This window comes from Triticum dicoccoides, chromosome 4A, assembly GCF_002162155.2.
Source record: "Triticum dicoccoides isolate Atlit2015 ecotype Zavitan chromosome 4A, WEW_v2.0, whole genome shotgun sequence".
NCBI lineage: Eukaryota > Viridiplantae > Streptophyta > Magnoliopsida > Poales > Poaceae > Triticum > Triticum dicoccoides.
The window spans coordinates 622,630,138-622,651,056 of NC_041386.1; the positions used below are offsets into that span (position 1 = coordinate 622,630,138).

General features: G+C 45.7%; 3 protein-coding genes across 8 annotated transcripts; 2 read left to right on the forward strand and 1 right to left on the reverse strand.

Moving 5' to 3' along the window:
* The first annotated feature begins 6,041 nt into the window (after positions 1-6,041).
* On the forward strand, positions 6,042-8,205 carry LOC119287453 (sister chromatid cohesion protein DCC1-like). Its single transcript, XM_037567001.1, has 3 exons — positions 6,042-6,304; positions 6,739-7,650; positions 7,747-8,205. The coding sequence occupies exons 1-3, from the start codon at positions 6,117-6,119 to the stop codon at positions 7,847-7,849; spliced, it is 1,203 nt and encodes a 400-aa protein (XP_037422898.1). The 5' UTR covers positions 6,042-6,116; the 3' UTR covers positions 7,850-8,205.
* A 4,212-nt stretch (positions 8,206-12,417) lies between these two features.
* Positions 12,418-17,967, forward strand: LOC119287454 (putative RNA-binding protein Luc7-like 2). 6 transcript variants are annotated; one of them, XR_005140877.1, is made up of 14 exons: positions 12,418-12,699; positions 12,977-13,029; positions 13,151-13,319; positions 13,412-13,475; positions 13,846-13,925; positions 14,051-14,204; positions 14,708-14,769; positions 14,985-15,050; positions 16,061-16,119; positions 16,207-16,288; positions 16,496-16,782; positions 16,880-16,985; positions 17,135-17,181; positions 17,269-17,316. XR_005140877.1 is itself a non-coding variant. In XM_037567003.1 (13 exons), the coding sequence occupies exons 1-13, from the start codon at positions 12,553-12,555 to the stop codon at positions 17,613-17,615; spliced, it is 1,242 nt and encodes a 413-aa protein (XP_037422900.1). In that variant the 5' UTR covers positions 12,419-12,552; the 3' UTR covers positions 17,616-17,967. The 6 variants fall into 6 exon arrangements, 1 of the variants encoding a protein (XP_037422900.1); XR_005140876.1 differs by having other exon boundaries at positions 16,496-16,985; XR_005140875.1 differs by having other exon boundaries at positions 16,880-17,181.
* Positions 17,968-18,871: 904 nt separating this feature from the next.
* Positions 18,872-20,897, reverse strand: LOC119287455 (30S ribosomal protein S6 alpha, chloroplastic-like). The gene is made up of 2 exons (XM_037567004.1): positions 20,484-20,897; positions 18,872-19,309 (listed from the first exon to the last, which is right to left on the reverse strand). Exons 1-2 carry the CDS (start codon positions 20,859-20,861, stop codon positions 19,064-19,066), a joined length of 624 nt encoding a protein of 207 aa, XP_037422901.1. The 5' UTR covers positions 20,862-20,897; the 3' UTR covers positions 18,872-19,063.
* Positions 20,898-20,919: the final 22 nt, after the last annotated feature.

The window sequence follows — 20,919 nt, forward strand, 5'->3', positions numbered from 1 at the left end:
CGAGATACCTCCTCCATGGGTGTGCTGAAACTTAAATCCCGGTTTAGGGGTAAAACGGGGCTTCTGCTGGGCTCCAGAGTTATACTTCCCCTGTCCATACTTCCTCTTACGGTTTTCAATCTGTTGTTGCTTCCCTTCAATCATGATGGCACGATCTACCAACTCCTGGTAGTTGTTGAAACTCGCTACCATCAACTGCATGCTTAGCTCATCATTCAATCCTTCCAGAAACTTCTCCTGCTTAGCTGCATCTGTAGCAACGTCATCTGGGGCATAACGTGCTAACTTGCTGAAGTCGTCAACGTACTGGCCAACTGTCCTTCCTCCTTGGCGTAAGTTGTGAAACTCACGCTTCTTTATGGCCATAGTTCCTGCTGAAACATGGGCAGTGCGGAAAGCTTGCTGAAACTGATCCCATGTGACAGTGTCTACTGGGTAAGTGGCTGTGAAATTCTCCCACCATGCTGCCGTGAGTCCGTCAAGTTGGTGAGCGGCAAACTTCACTTTCTCACCATCCGTGCATCCTGCAGTGGTCAACTCCCTTCCTATCTTACGGAGCCAATCATCTACTACAATCGGCTCGGTGCTACTAGAAAACACCGGCGGATTCAGCCTAAGGAAACGGGCTAAGTGGTCAACAGGTGGTGGTGGTGGTGGGTTGTTGTTGTTTTGCTGGTTCTGAACTAACATCTGCATCAATTGATTATGCTGCTGGATCAACTGAGTGAGCTCAGGTGGGAATCTGTTGTCACGTCTCAGAGGCATCTGAGGGTTTAGAAAAGACGAGAATTAAGAATAGAGAGAGGTTTAAAGGGAAAACACTACCCCAATGCACATGAGCAAATGCACACAAAAATCACTTCATTCAATCAAACAAGGGCTTACAACGGTCTAACTATCACAAAAGTGCTCGAACTATTGTGTTTACAGGGGGAATACTACTACTATCTGGTGGTCTTCTAGAAATTTGAACCGGTGGAAGACTCCATGATATCCGCTCCAGCTTCGTCTTCAAAGTCGGGTTCACTTGGATCCGAATCGGTGTCGTCGATGATGATGTAGTCATCCGGACATGCGACGTACTCGTCTTCCTCCTTGGATCCTAACTTCCTCTTGAGTTCTTCAATCTCCTGCTTAAGATCGACATTGTGTCTTGCTAGAGCTACGATCTCGTCCATGTAGTCCTTGCGCGTAGACTTCAGTTCTCCTTCTAGCTCGATGATCCTTGCCTTCGCATTCTTCAACTCTATCATATCATTGCACATATGGTTCTCGTGGCGTCGAATGTGCTGGTTTAACTCCTGGATGAAAGATGCAATGGATCTATCCTTCTTGGTGCTGACTAACTCCCATTGTTCATCTCGGCGTTCACAAATCTGGTAGATAGTGTCCTTGAGGTCTTCTTGATAAACTTCTCCAATGCATCCTATGGTGATATGAGCTGCCATGCTCCTTCCCAGACTCCAGGTTGGTGCATTAAAAACACTATCTATAGGTTTCGTGATTGGTGCGAATGTCCTTCCCGGAACATGAGCTTGAATCTTCCAGCGCTCCTCTTCAGGCAGAGTGGCGTTGAAGGTTCCCGTGAAGCTTGGTAATCCAATATTCAGGTACTTGGTGACTTCCTTCAAGTGAAATCCAAAAGGTGTGCCTTCATCCGGTTGAGCGTACTTAATCTTTACGTTCGTCATCCTAAATGGGTAGAAAAGATGAGGAATTAGAAAATGAGAAGAGGATGGTGTTCTATGGCTTTAACTTAGTGGTCTTGTCCTACAGTCAGCGTGTGCTCTGATACTATCTCTGTAGCGACCAGACCTTAAACAGTCTGATCTCTGTGCTCAGGTGTCATCCCTGGATCAGTAATACTGACACCACACAGTATATCGAAGGATTTATAGCAGAGTGGCAATCATACACTTATTACATCATTGTCTCAAAGAGACTTATTACAATAAATATGGCTTAAGGCCATATAGTGTCGAAAACAGCGGAAGACTTGGAAGGTAAATGGGACCATCAACTCCAACGGCATCACTGAGTATAGGGCCACGACCTAAAAGCACTTTACTCGTCGTCTGAAAAGTCTGCAACATAAGAAGTTGCAGCCCGAATACGGGTCAACACATGGAATATGCTGGCAAAGTAACACATAGAGAGTAATGGAATGAAACAGCTATACTATATGCATATATGGCCGGTGGAAAGCTCTATGGTTACAGTTTTGCGTAAAGCCAATTTTTCCCTACTGCAAAGGAATAAATTTATTTAACTATCATGGTGGTTGTGAAACATTGAGAATGGTTGACAGCATTCTCAATCCCAATTAAGTAATTAAAACCCAACAACATTAATTAGAAGTAACATGTTGAGATTCACAGGATATTCAAGAACTAGATACTCAAGTTGTCCATAACCGGGGACACGGCTAATCATGATTAGTTTGTACACTCTGCAGAGGTTTGCACACTTTTCCCCACATGACTCGATCGCCTCCGTTTGTTTTCCCGCACTACATGGTGTTTGAGAAACGGATGACCGAGACATAGTCTTTCAGAAGCGCTAGCATCTTACATGTAGACCGTACCACCTACAACCCCTACATCTGCTAGTCCACCCCGTAAGAGTTCGCACAACTTAGTCAACTATGCCAGAGCCCATAGTAGCATGTGGCTGCACACGGAAGTTTCTAACATGAATTATCTTATGATCCCTTTGAGCCTGGGTGGCGGTCCGAAAAAAAACAGGCAAGTCCTGATAGACATCAGGTGCCTCAATCCACCCAGATGTGTGTTTAAGTTGCCACCTTAGATAAACCATTAAAATTATCAACTCACATCTGTCATGGATTTCACTCACCCAATCCACGTCTACTAGCATAGCATGGCATAATAAGCAAACGTAGAAGTAACTCCCAAAGGTTTGATAATAAACAGGTAATAGGTACTACCTCATCTACTTCCCATCCCACAATTTAATTAGATCCTAATCATGCAATGTGAAAGGATTGATCTAATGCAATAAAATTGGGTTGTAGAAAAGGTATGATCAAAGTGTTACTTGCCTTGCTGATGATCCGCGAGACCTAGGGTTTCGAAGTAACAAGCGGCGCAATCCGGGTGATCTATCGCAGACAAACAACAAGCATACAATAAGTACTCATCTAATGCACAGGTAAAACTCGAACAAGGGAACGAACCAGAAAGTTCAATTTAAGAACTCCGGTTGCAAAGAAAGAAAGAACCGAACAGACGGCGGAAAAACAAACGGCGGAAGAAAACAACTCGGTTCTAGCAAGTTGAAACTAGGTCAAATTTTATCGGGGCAAAAACTTGTTTAAGTTGATTAGATGGAACGGCGGTTTCGAAACGAAACTCCAGGCGCTTGAATCACCTGATTCCGATAAACGAGCGAGAAGAAAGACTAGAAGGAAGATCGAATCTGAGATCACGATCGCGGAATAAATCCAACGAAAAGAAAAGAAGAACGATTAAACGAACGAGCGTCGTTAACCGGGGAAAAATCGGTGATCACGTTCGTTGAGACGAACGGTCCGAAAGAAGAACGAAAACCGATCTAGGGTTTTCGAAGAAAAAGACCGACACAAAAAACCGATCTAGAAAACCGGAACGGTTTAGAAAAGAACCGAAAAGAAAACGAATCGGAAGAGAAGAAAAGAATCGGAACGATTAGAAGAAAACGATCCGAGGAAAAGAAAAGAGACGCGGCGCGGTACCTCCGGTGAGGTCTCCGGTGAGGGGCTCCGGTGGCGGCGGCATTGGGCGGCGGCGGCGGTGGCGTGGGTGAGGGGCGGCGGCGGTGTAGGCAAGGCGCGGCGGCGGCGGGTGACGCAGGGCGCGGCGCGGGTGAGAGGCGCGGCTTGGGTGGTGTGGGGCTTGGGGAGGAGAGGGGCTTTTGATTTGATGTGTTTAGAGGGGGGGTGCTTGGGTATTTATATTGGGGAGGGGGGGTTTACTTGGGGTAGGGGACAAGAAATAGACTAGGAATAGGAAAAGGAAAACCAAACAAGGAAAGGGGAGGGGGCTAACCGGCCTAAGTCCCGCTGGGACTCGGCCAGGGAGCGGCGGCGGCTGCCTGGGCGCCTGGCGCCTGCGCTGCGCGCGAGGGGAGGGGCGGCTGGCTGGGCCTTTGGCCCGGCTGGCCTGGCGGGAGGCTCCTTTTTTTTAAATCGGTTCCGCGCAGAAAAACAAAAAGAAAATCTAAACGAACTCCGAAAAATCTAAAGTAAAGTTTCCCCAACTCCTAAAAATGAGCCGAACAAAATGAACTTTTCTCCGGGCCTAAAATACAATTTTGAAAACACGCATTTTTCCCTATCGAAATAAAGCGCAAATAAAACTCCGGCAAAAACTAAAATTGATCTATTTATTAAATCTTCATTTTTCCTAAATTTGGGAAAGTCATATTATTCCCTCTCTCATATATTTTGACACCGGAAAATAATTGAATATAAAATAAATAAATCAAATGATCCTCTTTTCAAAATTTGAGAGAACTCAAATATGAAAATAACGAAATCTCCAACTCTCTCCGAGGGTCCTTGAGTTGCGTGAAATTTCTAGGATCAACCAAAATGCAAGAAAATATGGTATGCATGATGATCTATGTATAACATTCCAAATTGCAAATTTGGGATGTTACATTTTCGAGGGGTTGTTGGGCCTTAATGTGATTTCTTTTGTTGGGCCAAGCACGGCCTCGGCTCGGCCAACATGATCAACACGGCCCATCCTCCACACTGGACCAAAGCTTATGCATTTCCAGCCCTTTTCTTCCTTTCTTTTGCTGGGACATGCTCGTGGGCGGTGCTCGTGTTCCCCTCGTGGGTATGGTGCTCGGTGGTGGTGGTCGTGTTACCGTTGCATCGGTGCACGAATCGGCGCCGGTGACCACGGACATGGCGTCATGTGAGCTCGCCTGGCCAAGGGCTCGGGGTTGGCTCGCCGGTGCCGGCAGCAGTCTCTAAGTCGTGACCCCCCCCCCTAATCCATCGGGCATTGGCTGGGGCACACGGGTGTGGGTACCTTCTACGGTGGAGGCGTCTATCCAAACTTGGGGACTGATGTCGGGCTAGAAGTAGATGGATGGCCATTGCTCTTCCTATCTTAGTTGAGTGCGTTGTGATGTGAGCAGCGTACAGTATCTTGCGATGGGGGTGTCAGGGCGGCGGCACCGGATGACGGTCTGCATGGTTGCTATACGGCAAACATCATCACAGTGGTGGTTGCTCTCCTCCCGGATTGTGTGGGCAACTGGAGGCATTGCGGCCAGTAGCTCGGACGTGCCCTCTCTCCGGAGGGGCGGCATCTTGATCCATATCTGAGGCTCTGACATCTCGCGCTTCCCCTGGTGGCCAGGTGGTGGCACAGGTGAGTTGCCGAGCAAAAGCTCAGTGCCTTCGCGTTGACGGCGGCGACACCCGTGGGTGTCGCGCTCTTCTTGAAGAAGTTGTTATGGTTCTTCTCTCCATGTTAGGGCTCCGGATGAAGACTTTTTGTCCAGTGTGGACTTGGCAACAACCACACTCTGCACCGTTCTCCTCTGGGAGGGGGCGTTGCTGTGGGGGTTAGGTGTGCTAGGATCGTACGGTGGGGTGCCCAGTTCTTCCCGTGCTCGTTATGGGTAGCGTAGTCGCATATGTGTTTTGGGTGTTTCGGATGTCTCGGGATCTGCTTTGTAAGAGGACTACCTCGTCATCTTGTATCATTCAGCTATGTACTTCTTCGAGTGTTGTTTTAGTTATAAAGCAGGGTGAAAATATGTTTCGAGGTTTTAGTTCGAACTAAAGCTCAACTAAAGTCACAACCTTTTTTTAGTTTTGTGTGTGTATTCTTCCACAGCAGACTAAAAAAGTTGAACACCGGCAAACTGAGCCTAACATGTGTTTTCGGGGAAAAAGATAAAAGTGAGAATATTCGTTGCCACACCGTGTACACAGGCTGACCGCCTGACCCCACCAAACCAGAGCCATTCCCGCGCGAAACGCGCCCGCGAAAGTATAACGCGCGCCAAAATCAGTCGACACAGCACGCGCCGAGGAAAAAGATCCCGCGAGGAAGAAAGAGGAGCGACCAAACTCAGCCGCCTCGATCCGATCCATGGACGCGGCGATGGAGGACGCGGGGAGCGAGTGGGACCGCGGCAGCGGCGGGGCCGACGCGGTGCTGGGCCTCGCCGGCGCCGGCGCCTCGCTGTCGGTGTGCTACCACGAGGCCTTCGGCCCCCACGCCGACCTCATCCTCCTCGAGGCCGCCGACGACCTCCTCCCCGACCTCCTGCAAGGCCGGTAAGCCCCTCTCCTCGAGATTACCAAGCTTCTGATCCAATCGGTCCTCTTTATTCAGAGCCGAGCTCTTTTTTCAGATCTTCGATTTGGGCCATTTAGCTGTGAAATCCCTAGACCAGTCGATGTAATATCTTAGTTGATATGTACAGTAGTTCTTGATTCTTAGCCCTTCAGTCAGATGAGTACACGATCTGTGGGCTGTGGCAAAGAGCATCACCATGGAAAAACTTAGTTCGTTGACTGTTCCTGAGCCGAAGGCTGAGGCCTGTTAAATAAACAGTGAAATTTGCCACAGCTATGTTATTAATCAGATCTTTGCACCACTAGTCCAGCTTCAACTGAGAGATCATTATCTGTCATGCTATTGGTGTACAGTGGGCACACACACGGTGTTTCCATCTGAGAAAATTTGATGAAGAACTCTCTTGATGCAGGGTGACAGTAAGGGGCCGCCCTGAAGAAGAAGCTGTTCTGTGCACACCATCGGCGACCTACGCTATGAAGTTTGTGGGCACATCCAACTCCATGTTCCTCATACCACCCGGTGAAGCTGTCGCGGCAAGCCTAAGACCCGACCATACCAATGAGGATGCTACCGTCGCCAGCGATGCGGCCGCTTCGATCATCAAGGTTGCACCAGGGAGCATCGAATTAGTCCGAACGGCTCCGCGGCTCGACAAACTCAGGAGCCTTCTCAGGGAGAGGCCATACGTGCTTGATGAGGATCTTGGAGATGGCTCTGAAGACAAGAAGGGGCTGTACACGTGGCAAGACCTATGTGTGCTTGTTCAGTCCAGTGACAGCGAGCTGCTGGAGGGGCTGAATTCCCTCTCGGCTGTCGAGATTGATGGGTTCTGGAGGACCGTGGATGTCGGTTCCGTGAACACGGTTCTGGACATGATTCTGCACAACTCCGTGTTGCATGACTGGCTGCTAAATGCTTTGCCGGAAAATGCTGTGCTATCTGTCATGGAATCTGACGGTTTTATCCATAAGATTGTAACCCACTGCCTCAGCAGATTCGGCACGAAGGTTGAGCAAGAAGGAGGAAGTTGTTGGAGGCTTGATGAGAGACTGGTCTGCTTGCAGTTTGCCCGAAGAGCGCTCAGCACGGGAAAGATGAAGCTCAACAGCTTCATGGATAAATGGGAACGAAGCATCCCTTCAGGAATGCGTCCAGATCTTCAGATGCTTGAAGGGGAAGTGCTGTACGAAAGGCTTGGGGCTGAGACCTGGGTGCATGCTTTCAGTGTCGCCGATCTGCCGTTGACTCCAGCTGAGAGGTTTGCGGCACTATTCCGGGAGCGGCCAAGGTGGGAATGGAAAGACCTGCAGCCCTTCATCAGGTATAATTTATACTTCATTTTTGTGTGTAGAAACCCTGTAGTGTAATTCTCACATCTTTCTCACTCAAACATGTTTCCCAATGTTCTATGGTTCAGGGACCTGCGCGTACCTGGTGCGTCTTCAGAAGGGTTGCTGATCAAGTACACAAGAAGAACGCAACCAAGCGCTGATGCCGATCCTATTTTTACTGCTAGATAGATGATCAACCTACCCTGCTACAAAATCCATGTTATGGTTGTGGCCCTTGCCGCTGCTGGTAAACTGCTGGTGTTGCTGCATTTGATCTGGATATTGTAGACAACAGAAGATTGCCGTGGCAGCATTTCAGGCAAGCTACACATAGGCGATGACGCAAGAGGATTTCTTGTGCCATACAAAGTGTCTGATTCTGCTTTTGGCGCAGACAATTAAGTAATCTGAATTTCCTTTCAGCTTCTACTAGAGATGCAATATCTGTACCTGGGTGCACTGCACACTTGTTGCACATTTACTATATATTTTGTATTTCAGCATGTAAGCTCGGTTCTAGCTAGTTATGTTTTCCAGATGTTGCCTTCATAATGAGTAGCAGTGGAAGACTCGGTAGGCGTCTGAAAACTGAAACTGCGTCGCAGGTTTTGGGCAGGCTGCAACTCTCTATTGTGGGAGTCAAGTCATTTCTGTTGTGATTCATCTGCATTTTTTTTTGTATGGACATCGGAATCCATTGGCTGGAGGAAGAAATCTGCTTATCTGCATGATGATTCAGTTCAAGTGCAGTGCAGAATAGCCAGCCTCTACATTCTTCTTGCACACGTACAGCACAGATAAGTTTTTTTTTTTTTTTTGGTGTGAGCTGAGGTCGTGTCCGTGTTGAGGTCGGAATCGGATTACTTATTGAATTTCCATACGAGGAGGTTTCGGAGGCCGGTGTTGAGTCAGCTCCCTACATTACATTACTAAACAGTAAAACTGAGCTAGTTAGGAGCATCCACAGCGGTTTAAACTCCTTAGCCGTTAGATGAAGCTCGTGAACGTACTGGATTCATCTGCAGCCCCGCACAGCGTTTTTACCATCATTCATTACCGTCACGGATGGCACTAGATGGCCAGCCCAACTTAGCAGGGCTGCTGCTCTGCTGATTGATCCAGGTGCGTTCTGATGAACTGGGCCAACAAAGGAGCAACGTGACCCGGCCCAGCAAGCCTTCCCAATGATTCTGCCAGCCCGACGACCGCCAACAACCGTGTTTTTCGGCCGAGTCTGCTTACACCACCACATTGGTCGAGTTGCCGTTTCACGTTAAACTGATTTGTTTTCATTTGTTTGCTTGCTTGCAATTGTAGTGGACAACTCAAGTCTGATTAGTGTATTACGGGAAGTATAACAACTTGCATCATGGGATGCGTTCACCCACCCCTAACTTCTCTGGATAGTACGTACATATATCCTACAGAATAGTACGCATATCCTAGAGAAAAGGAGAAATAAAATCTACTCCTCCATATAATCAAAATGACGTTCGTACTTACATGCTCTTGGATAAAACGTAAATTCACAACAAATAATTCAGAAATTAAAAATACCCTTACTATTTCGGTGTGTTGATGCTCAACATATTGTTTCAGAAAGAACCTTATGAAACATGATTTAAATATTTTTTTTCACGCCCATTGGTCACCCCTCTCCCTGTCTTTCTCCTTAATCCAAAAAACATCCCGTGTTTCAGTTTAGACCGATTCATATTACTCTTATTGCACGAATGCTGAATATATGGGTAGAGCGTATTTGATCCAAATTCTTGGTTAATTCAAATTTGTCAAATACTTATACCATTCTTTCTTCAACGTAGACGGGCGCAGCAATGCGCGCTTTTATATAGTATGCCATTGCCACCACACCCGCCGTCTCCTTTCGATCGAGCGATCAACGACTAGACTAGAGGGGCCCCGATCCATGGCGGTCGTGTACTACAGATACAGGAGCGAGGTGAAGACGTTCTCGGTGCCGGCGGGCGGCACGGTCACCGTCGGCGAGTTGAAGCGCCTCATCCTGGCCTCGCCCCGCTACAGCAATCGTCGGCACGGGCAGAGCGTCGTCAGGCTCTACAAGTCGATGGCCTGTGACGATGAGTATGACGACGACGCCCAGCCCGTGCCCCTCCACTCCACGGTGATCGTGTGCCGCGTCCCACCTGGCCCGCCCGCCGAGCTCATCGTCAGGGGCACCCCTTCGTCCCCTATAATCCCGAAATCGGTGCAGGAGCGGCGGCATGGCTCTTCGTCTTGGTCTGCGACGTCCCCGGCCGCGACGTCGTCACCTGCTGCTGCTCCGGTTCTCGCCCCGGCCCCGCCGCCCTCGATCCCGGCGGACCTCCACTGCAGGATCTGCGGCAACGTCATGGCCGACGCAGTGGTCGCCAGCAACTGCTGCTTCTGGAGCTACTGCGACCGCTGCGTCAGGGGCCGGATCGCCGAGACGTCCAGGTGCACGCGCCGACGAGCTCGTCCGCAACCCGGCGGTCCGCAAGACCATCGCCAACCTGCTCGCCGCGCTGGACGCAACGGAGAACGCGACGCCGCCTCCGCAGGACGCTCCACACAAGAAACCCGGCGCCGTGTCGTCCAAGCACAGAGACGGCGATGGCAGCAGCTCATCGCCCACATCCAAGACCGCGGCGACGACGACCATGGAAAACCATGAAGTCACTCTGTGCATTTGAAAACCGAACCGAAAAACCATACTGAAAATAAACTGAACCGAACCGATTTTATGGTTTTTATAGTTTCTGGTTTCGGTATGGTATGAACTTTTTATACCGTTTTGAACTTTGGTTTATATGGTATATACCGAGAAACCGAACGGTTAACCGAATAAACCGAAGTAAAAACTAAATTTATATTTCTTGAGATAAACAACCATACAAGCTGTCATTTTTCTTGTACATGAGTCAAATTCACTACTAAGCACGTAATTTTTTCTTGTAGCATAGTTATTTTTCTCTTTTTAAAATGCTAAACACGTCCATAACCATCAACAGATGAATCAATGCAAGCATATACACTTATATATATAGTTATATACTATTTGTGTAAAATAGTATGTGTTTTGAGTCATAAATTTGTAAGTTATTATTACGTCATTTTCAAATTCGCGTTAGGTTTGGTTTTTATGGTATATACCGAAACCATACCGAAATAATTTGGTATATACCAAAACCGAACCGTATTTTAATTTCATACCGTATTTATCAAAATATTAATACCGTACAAACCGAAAAACCGTATAAACCGAACCATATAAACCGAATAAACCGAACGCACAGAGTGACCATGAAGCACATCGGGCTACATTGCATCGCCACCATGGGAGGAAGAGGGCGGATCTTGAAGACCGCAGGCAACAGGACCGTAGCTTCAAGAGAAGGTGTGGGTCGCCAAGACAGGAGGGCGGAGGCGCCAGGAGCGTAGTTTCTCTTCTGTAATTGAAATGATGATTACCAGAATTTAGTGAAGAAAAATGGGCATTTACAGCTCAGTCTCTGTAATTGTATGCTTCCAACTATACTAGTAATATACTCCTATATCATTCGAATGATTTACCAAAGTGTTAGCATTAGCAATCGAAATACGTTTCTGCTGTGATTCATCTGCATTTTTTGTATAAACATCAGCATCCATTGTTGATGGAACATGAGAACTCTAATCGCGATTTGTATCCAAGTCATGCCTACCTTGCTGTGATGAACAAGCAAAAGAGCTTTCTCTCGGAACAGGCTTCTGCCCCGCTTTATATAAAGACCAGAATGACCAAATCGATGCCTACCATGCCTGTTACTCCCGCCGTTCTTAAATATAAGTCTTTGTAGAGATTTCACTATAAACCACATACGGATGTATCTAGATGCATTTTAGAGTATAGATTCACTCATTTTGCTCCGTACGCGGTCTATAGTGAAATCTCTCCAAAGACTTATATTTAAGAACGGCGGGAGTAGTAGTATATTAGAAGGCCAAGAACTGTGCATGCTTCAGTTCATTCGTAGAAAACTTAATGATCAGTTAAAAAAAGTGTGGAAAAACAAGGCCCAGCTGACTTAACATGTAAGGCTGGTGCTAGATAAGTACTTATGATTTCAGATGTTACCTTAAAGGAATTTACTATTACAGATTCAGAATGAATAGCAGAGGAGTGCATGGCAGGCTTCCGAGAACTGGAATTGCACTGCGCGTAGGTTAACAGCGAGCCTCTGTTTGCGGGGGTGAATTAAGAAGGCACTGCACATTCCCTTCGCAATACATATCCTGAACTTTATAGGGTTCTTCAAGAATTCAGAGTAACTGTTACAAACCCGGCCTGGCATTTTTTCCGAGATGTAAACGGACATCAGAATCCATTGCTGTTCGAATACGAATTTGTCGACGGGTCTGAGATTCCAAACGCGGCCTGTTCTTGGAGTCATCACATGCCTATCTTGCTGCGAGGAACACGCAGAGGCTCTGCCTGTTATGCATGGGCTGAAGGAGGAAGGAATCTGCATGATTCAGTTCAAGGGCACCGCAGAATAGCCAGCCTCTGCATTCGTCTTGCACACGTACAGTATGGATGGTTTTTTTTTTAGTGGAGGCAAAGCAGAATGTGTGTGTAGGAGCCAGCTGGTGGGCCGGGCTGGAAAGAAGCCCACGGGCCGGTACCTCGGACCGACACGGAGGCCCATCTACACAAAGCAAGAGGCCCGGCCCGGCCGAATCCTCCCAGTGTCCCGTTCCGTCTCCCCTTGTCTCTCTCCGTCTTTAGGCTTGGGGCTGGAGAGGAGAGCGCCCCGACTCGTCTCGCTCGTCGGGTAGAAACCCTAGCTTCGTATAAACCCAACCCCCCCGCCTCGCCGGAGCGGCGGCAGCAGCCGGAGGCGCCGGCCGCCATGGACGCGATGCGGAAGCAGCTGGACGTGCTGATGGGGGCCAACCGCAACGGCGACGTGCGGGAGGTCAACCGCAAGTACTTCGACCGCGACGTCTGCCGCCTCTTCCTCGCCGGCCTCTGCCCCCACGACCTCTTCCAGCTCACGGTACTTCCCATCCGTCCCCGTCCCCCCAGTCCCCGCGCCCCTCCCTCTCTCCTGGCGCCTGATTCCGGTCGGTGGAGGAGCGATTGTTGCCGTCAGGCTCTGCCTGCAGTAGATTTGGTTTCAAATTGGCCCCTGTGCTATTGCGTTTGTTAGTGGAATTCATCCACAGAACAAAAAACCGTGGTGTATGGCGTGTGGTCTGCTTTGAGATTATCTGAAGCAATTAGTTTCTCTTGTGTTATGCGGTGATCTAACCAGCCAATTTCGCTCATGACAGAAAATGGATCTCGGACCCTGCCCCAAGGTCCACTCGCTTCAGCTGCGGAAAGAGTATCCTTCGTTTCATTTAACCACCTCTGTTATGCGGCTCAGCATGTTTCGCTTCAGCAATTTTTTTCTTCCCACGCGTGCTAGTGTTTGTTCATCGATTGCCTTCCTGAGCTCCTGGTAGCTATGAAGAGGTAAAAGCAAAGGGGTCGGAGAATTTCGACAGGGAGCTCGAGGACATGATAGACAGGCTCATCGTGGAGTGTGAGCGGAAAATCCAGAGGGCGCTGAAGCGCCTCGCCGACGAGGATGCCAAGGCTGCTATCGCGATATCTGTGTCCGAGGTCACTCAGGTATTTAGACGCCCCTGTGTTATGAAGGCTCATCTTCTTGTCAGAGGCTAATGGCTTCAGCTAAATTGCCTGCGTTCCTGTTGATTTTGCAGTCTGAAGAAGTTGCGCAGCTGTCAAAGGAAATCAAGGAGAAGATGAAAGAAGCTGATATCTTCGGTAATGCCCACCTCATTCATATTATGCCCAGTTCGTTGTAGTGTTTCTGTTCACGGTAGTCCAGCGGGTTCACGGTACTGTAGCTGTCTTAAGTTTAACACACTCTTCAGCAGACACAGCATGAAACTACACTGAAAAAACATACCTGTCTCTAATATATATTCTCAACCAGTACTATGGATGGGAGATGGTATAATTAGTCTCTCAGCATAGTTTTCATAAACTAACAAAACGAGCACTGGTTTTAGAGCTGATTATATGGTTTCTTTATTACGGGCCAACAACATAGGATAGGAAACCGCAGGAGTTGGAAAAACAGAGGAATTGAAATGTTACTAAATGTTTCTTCTCGTCAACACTTCCCAAACAGATTTTGAAGGGAAGACTGATGATAAAATCAAGACCATGGAATTGGTCGAAGAATTAAGATCTAAAAGGGCTGACCTGCAGGTATGTATTATTTAGAATTTTGAATATCTGTGTTATCAGTTCTCATATATCTTGCAAGCGCATGTTACTAAACAGGTAATGTTTTAGTTTTAATACGATAGGTTCTTTTTTCCACTTCATTGCAGGCTACCCTCTTGCTTGATGCCTTTAACAAGGACCGAGCTGCAATACCTCAACCTATTCCACCTCCTCAAATGGCAACACTGCCAGCACCTCCTCCTCCTGATGCTCGTACTCAAGAACTGATCAATGAGAAGCTAAGTAAAGCTGAAGCCCTTGGTATGTTTTTTTTTTACCTTTTTTCTTTACAAAGTACATCTATAGGGTTTATATTCTTTTGAAAGCATATATTTGTGTGAGTAATTGGGACCAAGTTGTGTGAATTTTCTCCAATACATTCTAGCTTTGAATTCAACCACTCAATTAGTTGATTACTTGACAGTTGACACACCAGTAAGATATTTTGTATTGATATATGCTGGAAATTTTAGTTTGATATATTTGTTCTTTTAAAGGTGAGAAACTAAAAGGTTTTATTGGAGAATTGTAAACTTATCATTGCTTTTAGTTTTTTTTATCTGGATCATTTAGGCGTGACTTGATGTTTTTGACCTCAGTGCCTGTCGGGGTCATGTATTAGGTTTGCGGTATTATATAGATCTTTACTTATTGGTACATTGCACATCAGTTTCTTCAATAGTTGGATAATTAAGTTTTTCTGGATAGTTTATCTAAGCACAAAAAAGTATGCAGTGATGTTTTCATGTTTGTCCATTCGGTAGGTGAACAAGGGATGGTAGAAGAAGCGCAGAAGGCTTTAGAAGAAGCAGAAGCTCTCAAAAAGGTAGCTGTTGCCATCATTACCTAATTTTATCATGTCTAGCTTTTCATCTGTAAATTACTCAATTGTGGAAGGTTAATTTATATATTTTTAGCACTACCTTTGCAGAATATGGTAGAGATAACTTGGCACTGTTAGGTCACTGATACTTCCATTCTTTTCTTTGTTTTGTATGAACCATCACTGATGTCTCCTTTCCTTGACTTTATTATCACCAGTTGGCAGCGGCACGGCAGGAGCCAGTTGCTGATCCTTCTAAATACAGTGTTGCTGATGTCCGAATTGTGAGTTATGAAGGGCCATTTCTTTTTTCTTATTCGTGTTACTGCATTAATTTACACATTGCTAGCACACTAGGTTTTTCTGCTTAAATGTACGTTGATGATCGTTTAGTTAGTAGCATATGTTAGTTTTTCATACATGCTGCAGAAATGCTTCCAACATTAGTAGTTTCCTTGATTCCTAGTATTTTTCAGCCATTTTACTATCCGATGGTATTTATTACCAAGTCTTACATGCAAAGGTTTTCTGCAACCTTGGTATTTGATGTGATTTCTCTCTATAGTTTCGAATACTAATTAAACTCATGCATTTCCCAGCCATTGGCGTTAGGAAAAAGGCTGTATTTTGCATAAGTTGAAATTTCTGATAAAATTGATCTTATATTGTACTATAATTCACTTCTTGTATCAGTTTAAAACTCATTGAAGTGACAGCTCGACTCTTGTGCATTAGGATATCTATGTTCCTTTTGTATATTATTACTTGCATGGTTCTCAAATTAGCTAGCGAGTAATGGAATATAAAGTGTTATGCAGGAATTTGTAGTTGTTCCACAAGTGGCTGCATGAACTTTGTGTAACTATATCGTCAGAATAGATGATATTGGATACATATATTTATAATTTTTTGTGCTAATGTTTTCCTGTATTATTTTCTGTACCATCCCACACTATTAAACTTTGGAACTAACTCCTTCATTCTTCATCATAATTAGATTTTTGTTGTTATACAATGAAGAATGAATTCCTGTGTGTCGCATATTTTGATTTATGAGCTTGTTCTTTTGTGCTGTAATTGGTATAGATGCATTGTGCATTCTTCATGTTCATGAATGTGGTGAATTAGGAATTGCATCATATGTAATGTGCTCTTAAGAATTTGGTCACCGCTATGGTCTGCATTATTTCTGAGGGTTATCTATTCTTTTCCTTTTATTTATATCTGAATAAACATCTCATACTACTGCTCATACGCCCAGCATTGCTAATCGTATCTTCTGTTCATTCTATAGACTGATCAGAAGTTGCGCCTCTGTGACATATGTGGAGCATTTTTGAGTGTCTATGACAAGTAATGCCTTTTATCTCTCACTTGTAAAATGTTGATTCAAATTGGATCTTTCAGATGGAAATGTATCTCATGCCATATTATATACAGTGATCGACGTCTTGCTGACCATTTTGGAGGGAAGCTACACTTGGGTTATATGTTGATTCGTGAGAAACTGAAAGAACTCCAGGTACATTCTTGCATGCCCAGAGTACAAATACGATGGTGGGAGCGATTGAACAAAGTAGTATTTCAGATATTATACACATTAAAACCAATAAATCTACATGATTCTGTTAACACTTGCATTCTGTTTTTCAAAATAGTTTGTGGCTATTTTATTTTTTTGCCGTTTTTCTAAGTTTGTTAAGTTGCAAATTTTGAACGTCTTTATCAGGTGCTGAATGTAATGTCCCATTTTCTGCTTTAAAGAGTTACTCTGTTTTGGGCCTTTTGGCATCTGTGAGTTTTCTCATCTCAAGGAAGAGCCTTCAGGTTCTTGCCTTCTCTATATGTTAATTTTATCTCACATTGGAGGGCGCCATGGTTGTTACGATAGTCATTACAGGAATTAGTCAATGTTGCATAAGCGGAATCTCATGTGACAATCGTCCTCCTTCCCATGGCAACAACAGCTGCCAACTGTATGTTGACAAATGTAAGCATAAGAGTGAGCAGAACATGGTATGGAGAATCATGTTTACTTAATTGTGTCAGCTTTCTCATATATACTGATCAGAAGCTGGAGCTTGCTTTCTGCTTGGTGATCCATATTTTGTAGAGCTGGTGATAAATAGTACCGGTTAAGTTACCCTGAAAGCGCACCCTTTTGCCATCTTTTCCTGTAAGTTACAACCTGTTCAATATGCTGCCTGCTCCATAAATATGTAAGTTGTCATTGTCAGAAAATCTCAACTGTAATGTATCCCTTGCCCTTTTCATTCCGTCGTCGTATGAATCGAGCTATCTCCACTCGGTAAGCATCTCTATATTGTGAATAATGTTATTCTAAAACCATGTCATATTTGCCTTTTAGGAGGAGAGGACCAAAAAAAGGACCGAGAAACCTGAAGATGACAGACGGTATGGTCTTTCCCAGCTTTGCTTTGTTCTATCATGGCGATTATTCTTAAGCGACGTAATTTGAAAGTTCATACTTGGTTTTCCTAGATCAAGGGAAAACAGCAGGGACCGCAATGGGCGGGCATCCAGGGATAGAGATGCAGAAAGAAAGGACAGGGTTGAGCCCCGGGATAGCAGAAGAGACCACGATAGGGATCGTGATAGGCGCCATGACAGGGACCGTCGCCATGACCGCGACCGTGATAGAGACCATGACCGCTCCTCCCGTGGTAGAGAGCATGACCGTGATAGGAGAAGGGAACGCTCTCGATCCAGGGACCGCAGCAGGTATTGCTGAATGTTTTTTTATTTCCTGTTTGATTTCAGAGGCTTGCTACTATCATAGGCCAATCCTGACAGTCGTTTTGATTCTCAGGCGCCATGAAAGATATTGAGTCTGTTGCTCCATGGCTGGCTGATTCCCCTGGGGGATACTCTCGTCTTCCTGCATGATAGTGATGGTGCTTTTTAAGATATATGGTGAGGTTGCGCTTTGTACTGGAGAAAGGAAGATAGTCTTGATGTTTGTCTTCGCTGCTGGATTGTTAGTCACAAACCCTGTGCTCCTGTTATGCATCTTTTCTGTCTATCTGACCTGATGTTGTGTACTTATACTGTTTTATATGTTACCAACAATGTATGAGTTTTGTGTTACTCAAGCCTCCTTGGCCCGGTTGTCAAACTCACATGTGACGGTATTTGTAATTTGCTTATCTTATGATGGTATGGAGCTAATTTTCTCCGTCTTGTTAAGGCTCTACTCATTATGAGATATGTTTTCATATCACATATATTTGGTATCATAGATCTTTGCAGTTTTTTCTATAGATTTGGCACTTGGCCAAACTTAAAATGTTTGACTTGGGACAATCCTAGAACTTCAACTATTTTAGAATCAAGGGACTATTTTATCAGTTTGTGAATTGAAAGGTGGTTAAAATTAAGAACTACTCCCTCTGTGAATAAATATATTAATAGTGATCTAAAACGTCTTATAGTTGTTTATAGAGGGAGCAGTACTCCCTCCTTTCTTTTTAGTCCGCATATAAGATTTGGTCAAAGTCAAGCTTTGTAGAGTTTGACTAACTTTATATTAAAAAATATAAATATTCACAATATGAAATCAATATTATCAGATACACCATGAAACATATTTTCATACTATATAGTTTTAGTATTGTAGATGTTCATATTTTTTATATAAATTTGGTCAAACTTTGTGTAGTTTGACTTTGACCAAATCTTATATGCGAAGTAAAAAGAAACGGAGGGAGTACATAGCATATTTGGAAGTTCCAGCTTTTAAAATAGAAAACCGCACATATATACAGCAAGATGTTATCTGCATACTTATGAGTACATTCATTTATGTGCTCAAAAGGAACAAAACATGTCGATAGAATCATATCTTTTGTCCCACAAATTGACATATTTTCTTTGTGAAATTTTACAGGTACATAGTTATCTTGTTCTGTATATGTACACCTGTGTAGACAATTTCAGTTTTTTTTTTGAAAATCAGGCTCAGCCCAAGATCATTTTATGTTATCCTCTGGTGAAATGCACTAAAAATGAGTCTTCTACAGACCTGTAGTCCTATCTCTCGGTCTCTCTCCTGCTCGACAATCGCCATAACTAGCACAAAGTCATGGGCAATCATGAATTTGTACAAATATAAACAAGACAGATGAACATTTTCTCTCAACAGCAATTTCAAAAGGAGGCATACATCTACACCCAAGGCAGCAGCATTCTCGTATTATATAAACATAAACCAAAACCTGGAGCTTTCTTCAATCCAGTCCCAAGTTGAGATGAAATCAATCTTACACAACCGTCCTTTCTAGTAGACTCTCCTCTTGCGGACCTTGAAGCTGGTCGAGCGGATGACGTCGTCATCAGCGTTGAGCTTCATCTGCAGGGTGTCCACCGACTCGGGCTTGGTGAAGTAGGTCCAGAGGAGGTAGATGCCATCGTAGTAGGTGAAGGGCAGCCCGGTCCTGCTGTTCCTCTTCCTGATGCTGTAGGCCAGTGGGATGACCCCTCTGTTGAACACCTCCACGTACATGGCACCCCCGGCCACGAGCAGCTGCAATAACAGTTCAGCGAGGGAGGAGCTCCATCAGTACGCAGAATGACAAATGCCAACAGATTTGATACAATTGTACTAGAATTCGCGGCACACTGTTTCCGAATCCCAGTGAACCTGAACCCCATTCTCCTGAAATTGTCCGGGTTTGACAAATCAGGCTTGAAATTTGTGGGTTTTAAAGGGACCATCATTAGTCAGTAAAGTTTTGAAGGCTATAATTGTATCCAACTTTTTGAATACAACAATGTGCGTGCTAGAACACCATTACCGCATGGTTCATGGCACGCTTGCTTATGTGAGTCTGAACCCCATTCCCCTGAATCTGTCGGGATTTGTGGGGTTAATGGAACCACAGTTTGTCATTATAAGTTATATGAAAGGCTATTTTTGTACCCAACATGTTTAATGCAGCAATGTGCGATGCTAGAACACCATTATCATCAGTGGTGAGATGTTATTCTCTCCCAATTGGCAGAGAGAACATCTAACTCATAGGTGGAACGCTGATGACCAAGAGAACAATAAGAGGGCATTGTTTCGATCAGGTGGTGTAAATAGCGATCATGCACTCAATCAACCTACTCAGTTCATCTTAAACTGGTAAATAAAGATAACCTTTTCATGCATCACATTTTACCCAAGGCCTTCAGATTAGCAAAACATCAGTACAATGATTGGAGACTCAAGCCAATACTGTCACAGTGGCCACCACCACCCTGAATTCTCACAGGAATTCCTGTGTAAATTGCAGCCGGATGATCGTCAGTGGCAAGATGCTATTCTCTAATCCTTTTCTCTGCCAATTGATAGACCATTAACTGACAGGCGGAAAAATCGATGAACAAGGGTAAATATTGATTATGCGCTCAACCTACTAGGTTCATTTAACTGGTAAAGATATATATCCTGTTCATGCACCGCATTTCATCCAAGCCTTGAAGACTGAAGCCAAGACTGTCACATTGGCCATTACACTGAATTTTCACTGGAATTCATGTGTGAATTGCAGCTGGACAATCCTAGTGAACTAAGCAGCGATTCAAGATATGCAATGTCACATTATCTGCTACACTAGACTAGATTTTCGCAGGAGTCCATCTGTGAATTGCAGGGAGGAGATGACCGAATCCGTTGGAACAAGAGACACTGCGCGGGCGGGGGTTAGGGTTACCTCCTCGTAGCGCTGGATGAGGGCCAGGCGCTCCTCCTCGGACATGTCGGGGCGGAGCACGACCATGGTCTCGTACTGGCGGAGGCCGGGCGGGCAGGGCGGCATCTCGCGCTCCTCCAGCGCCATCGCCGCCTCTGAGGCCGACATCCCGCCGAACCCCGACGACGACCCGTCCTCGTCCCCGACCTCCTCCTCGTCGCGGCCGCGGGTGCGGGTCGCGGACGCCGCGCCTCCGTAGAAGCTCGCGGCGTAGCCCGTGGAGAAGGCGCGGGCGGCGCGGGTGAGGCTACGGGGCGCGGGGAGGCGGTGGCGCGGGGCGAAGGCCGCGGCGGAGGAGGAGACGGAGACGGAGACGGAGAGCGCCATGGGCGGCGGCATTGGAGCGGGCGGGGGAGGGAGAGGGGAGGAGGCAGTGCGGGATAGTGGAGTCCCGTGG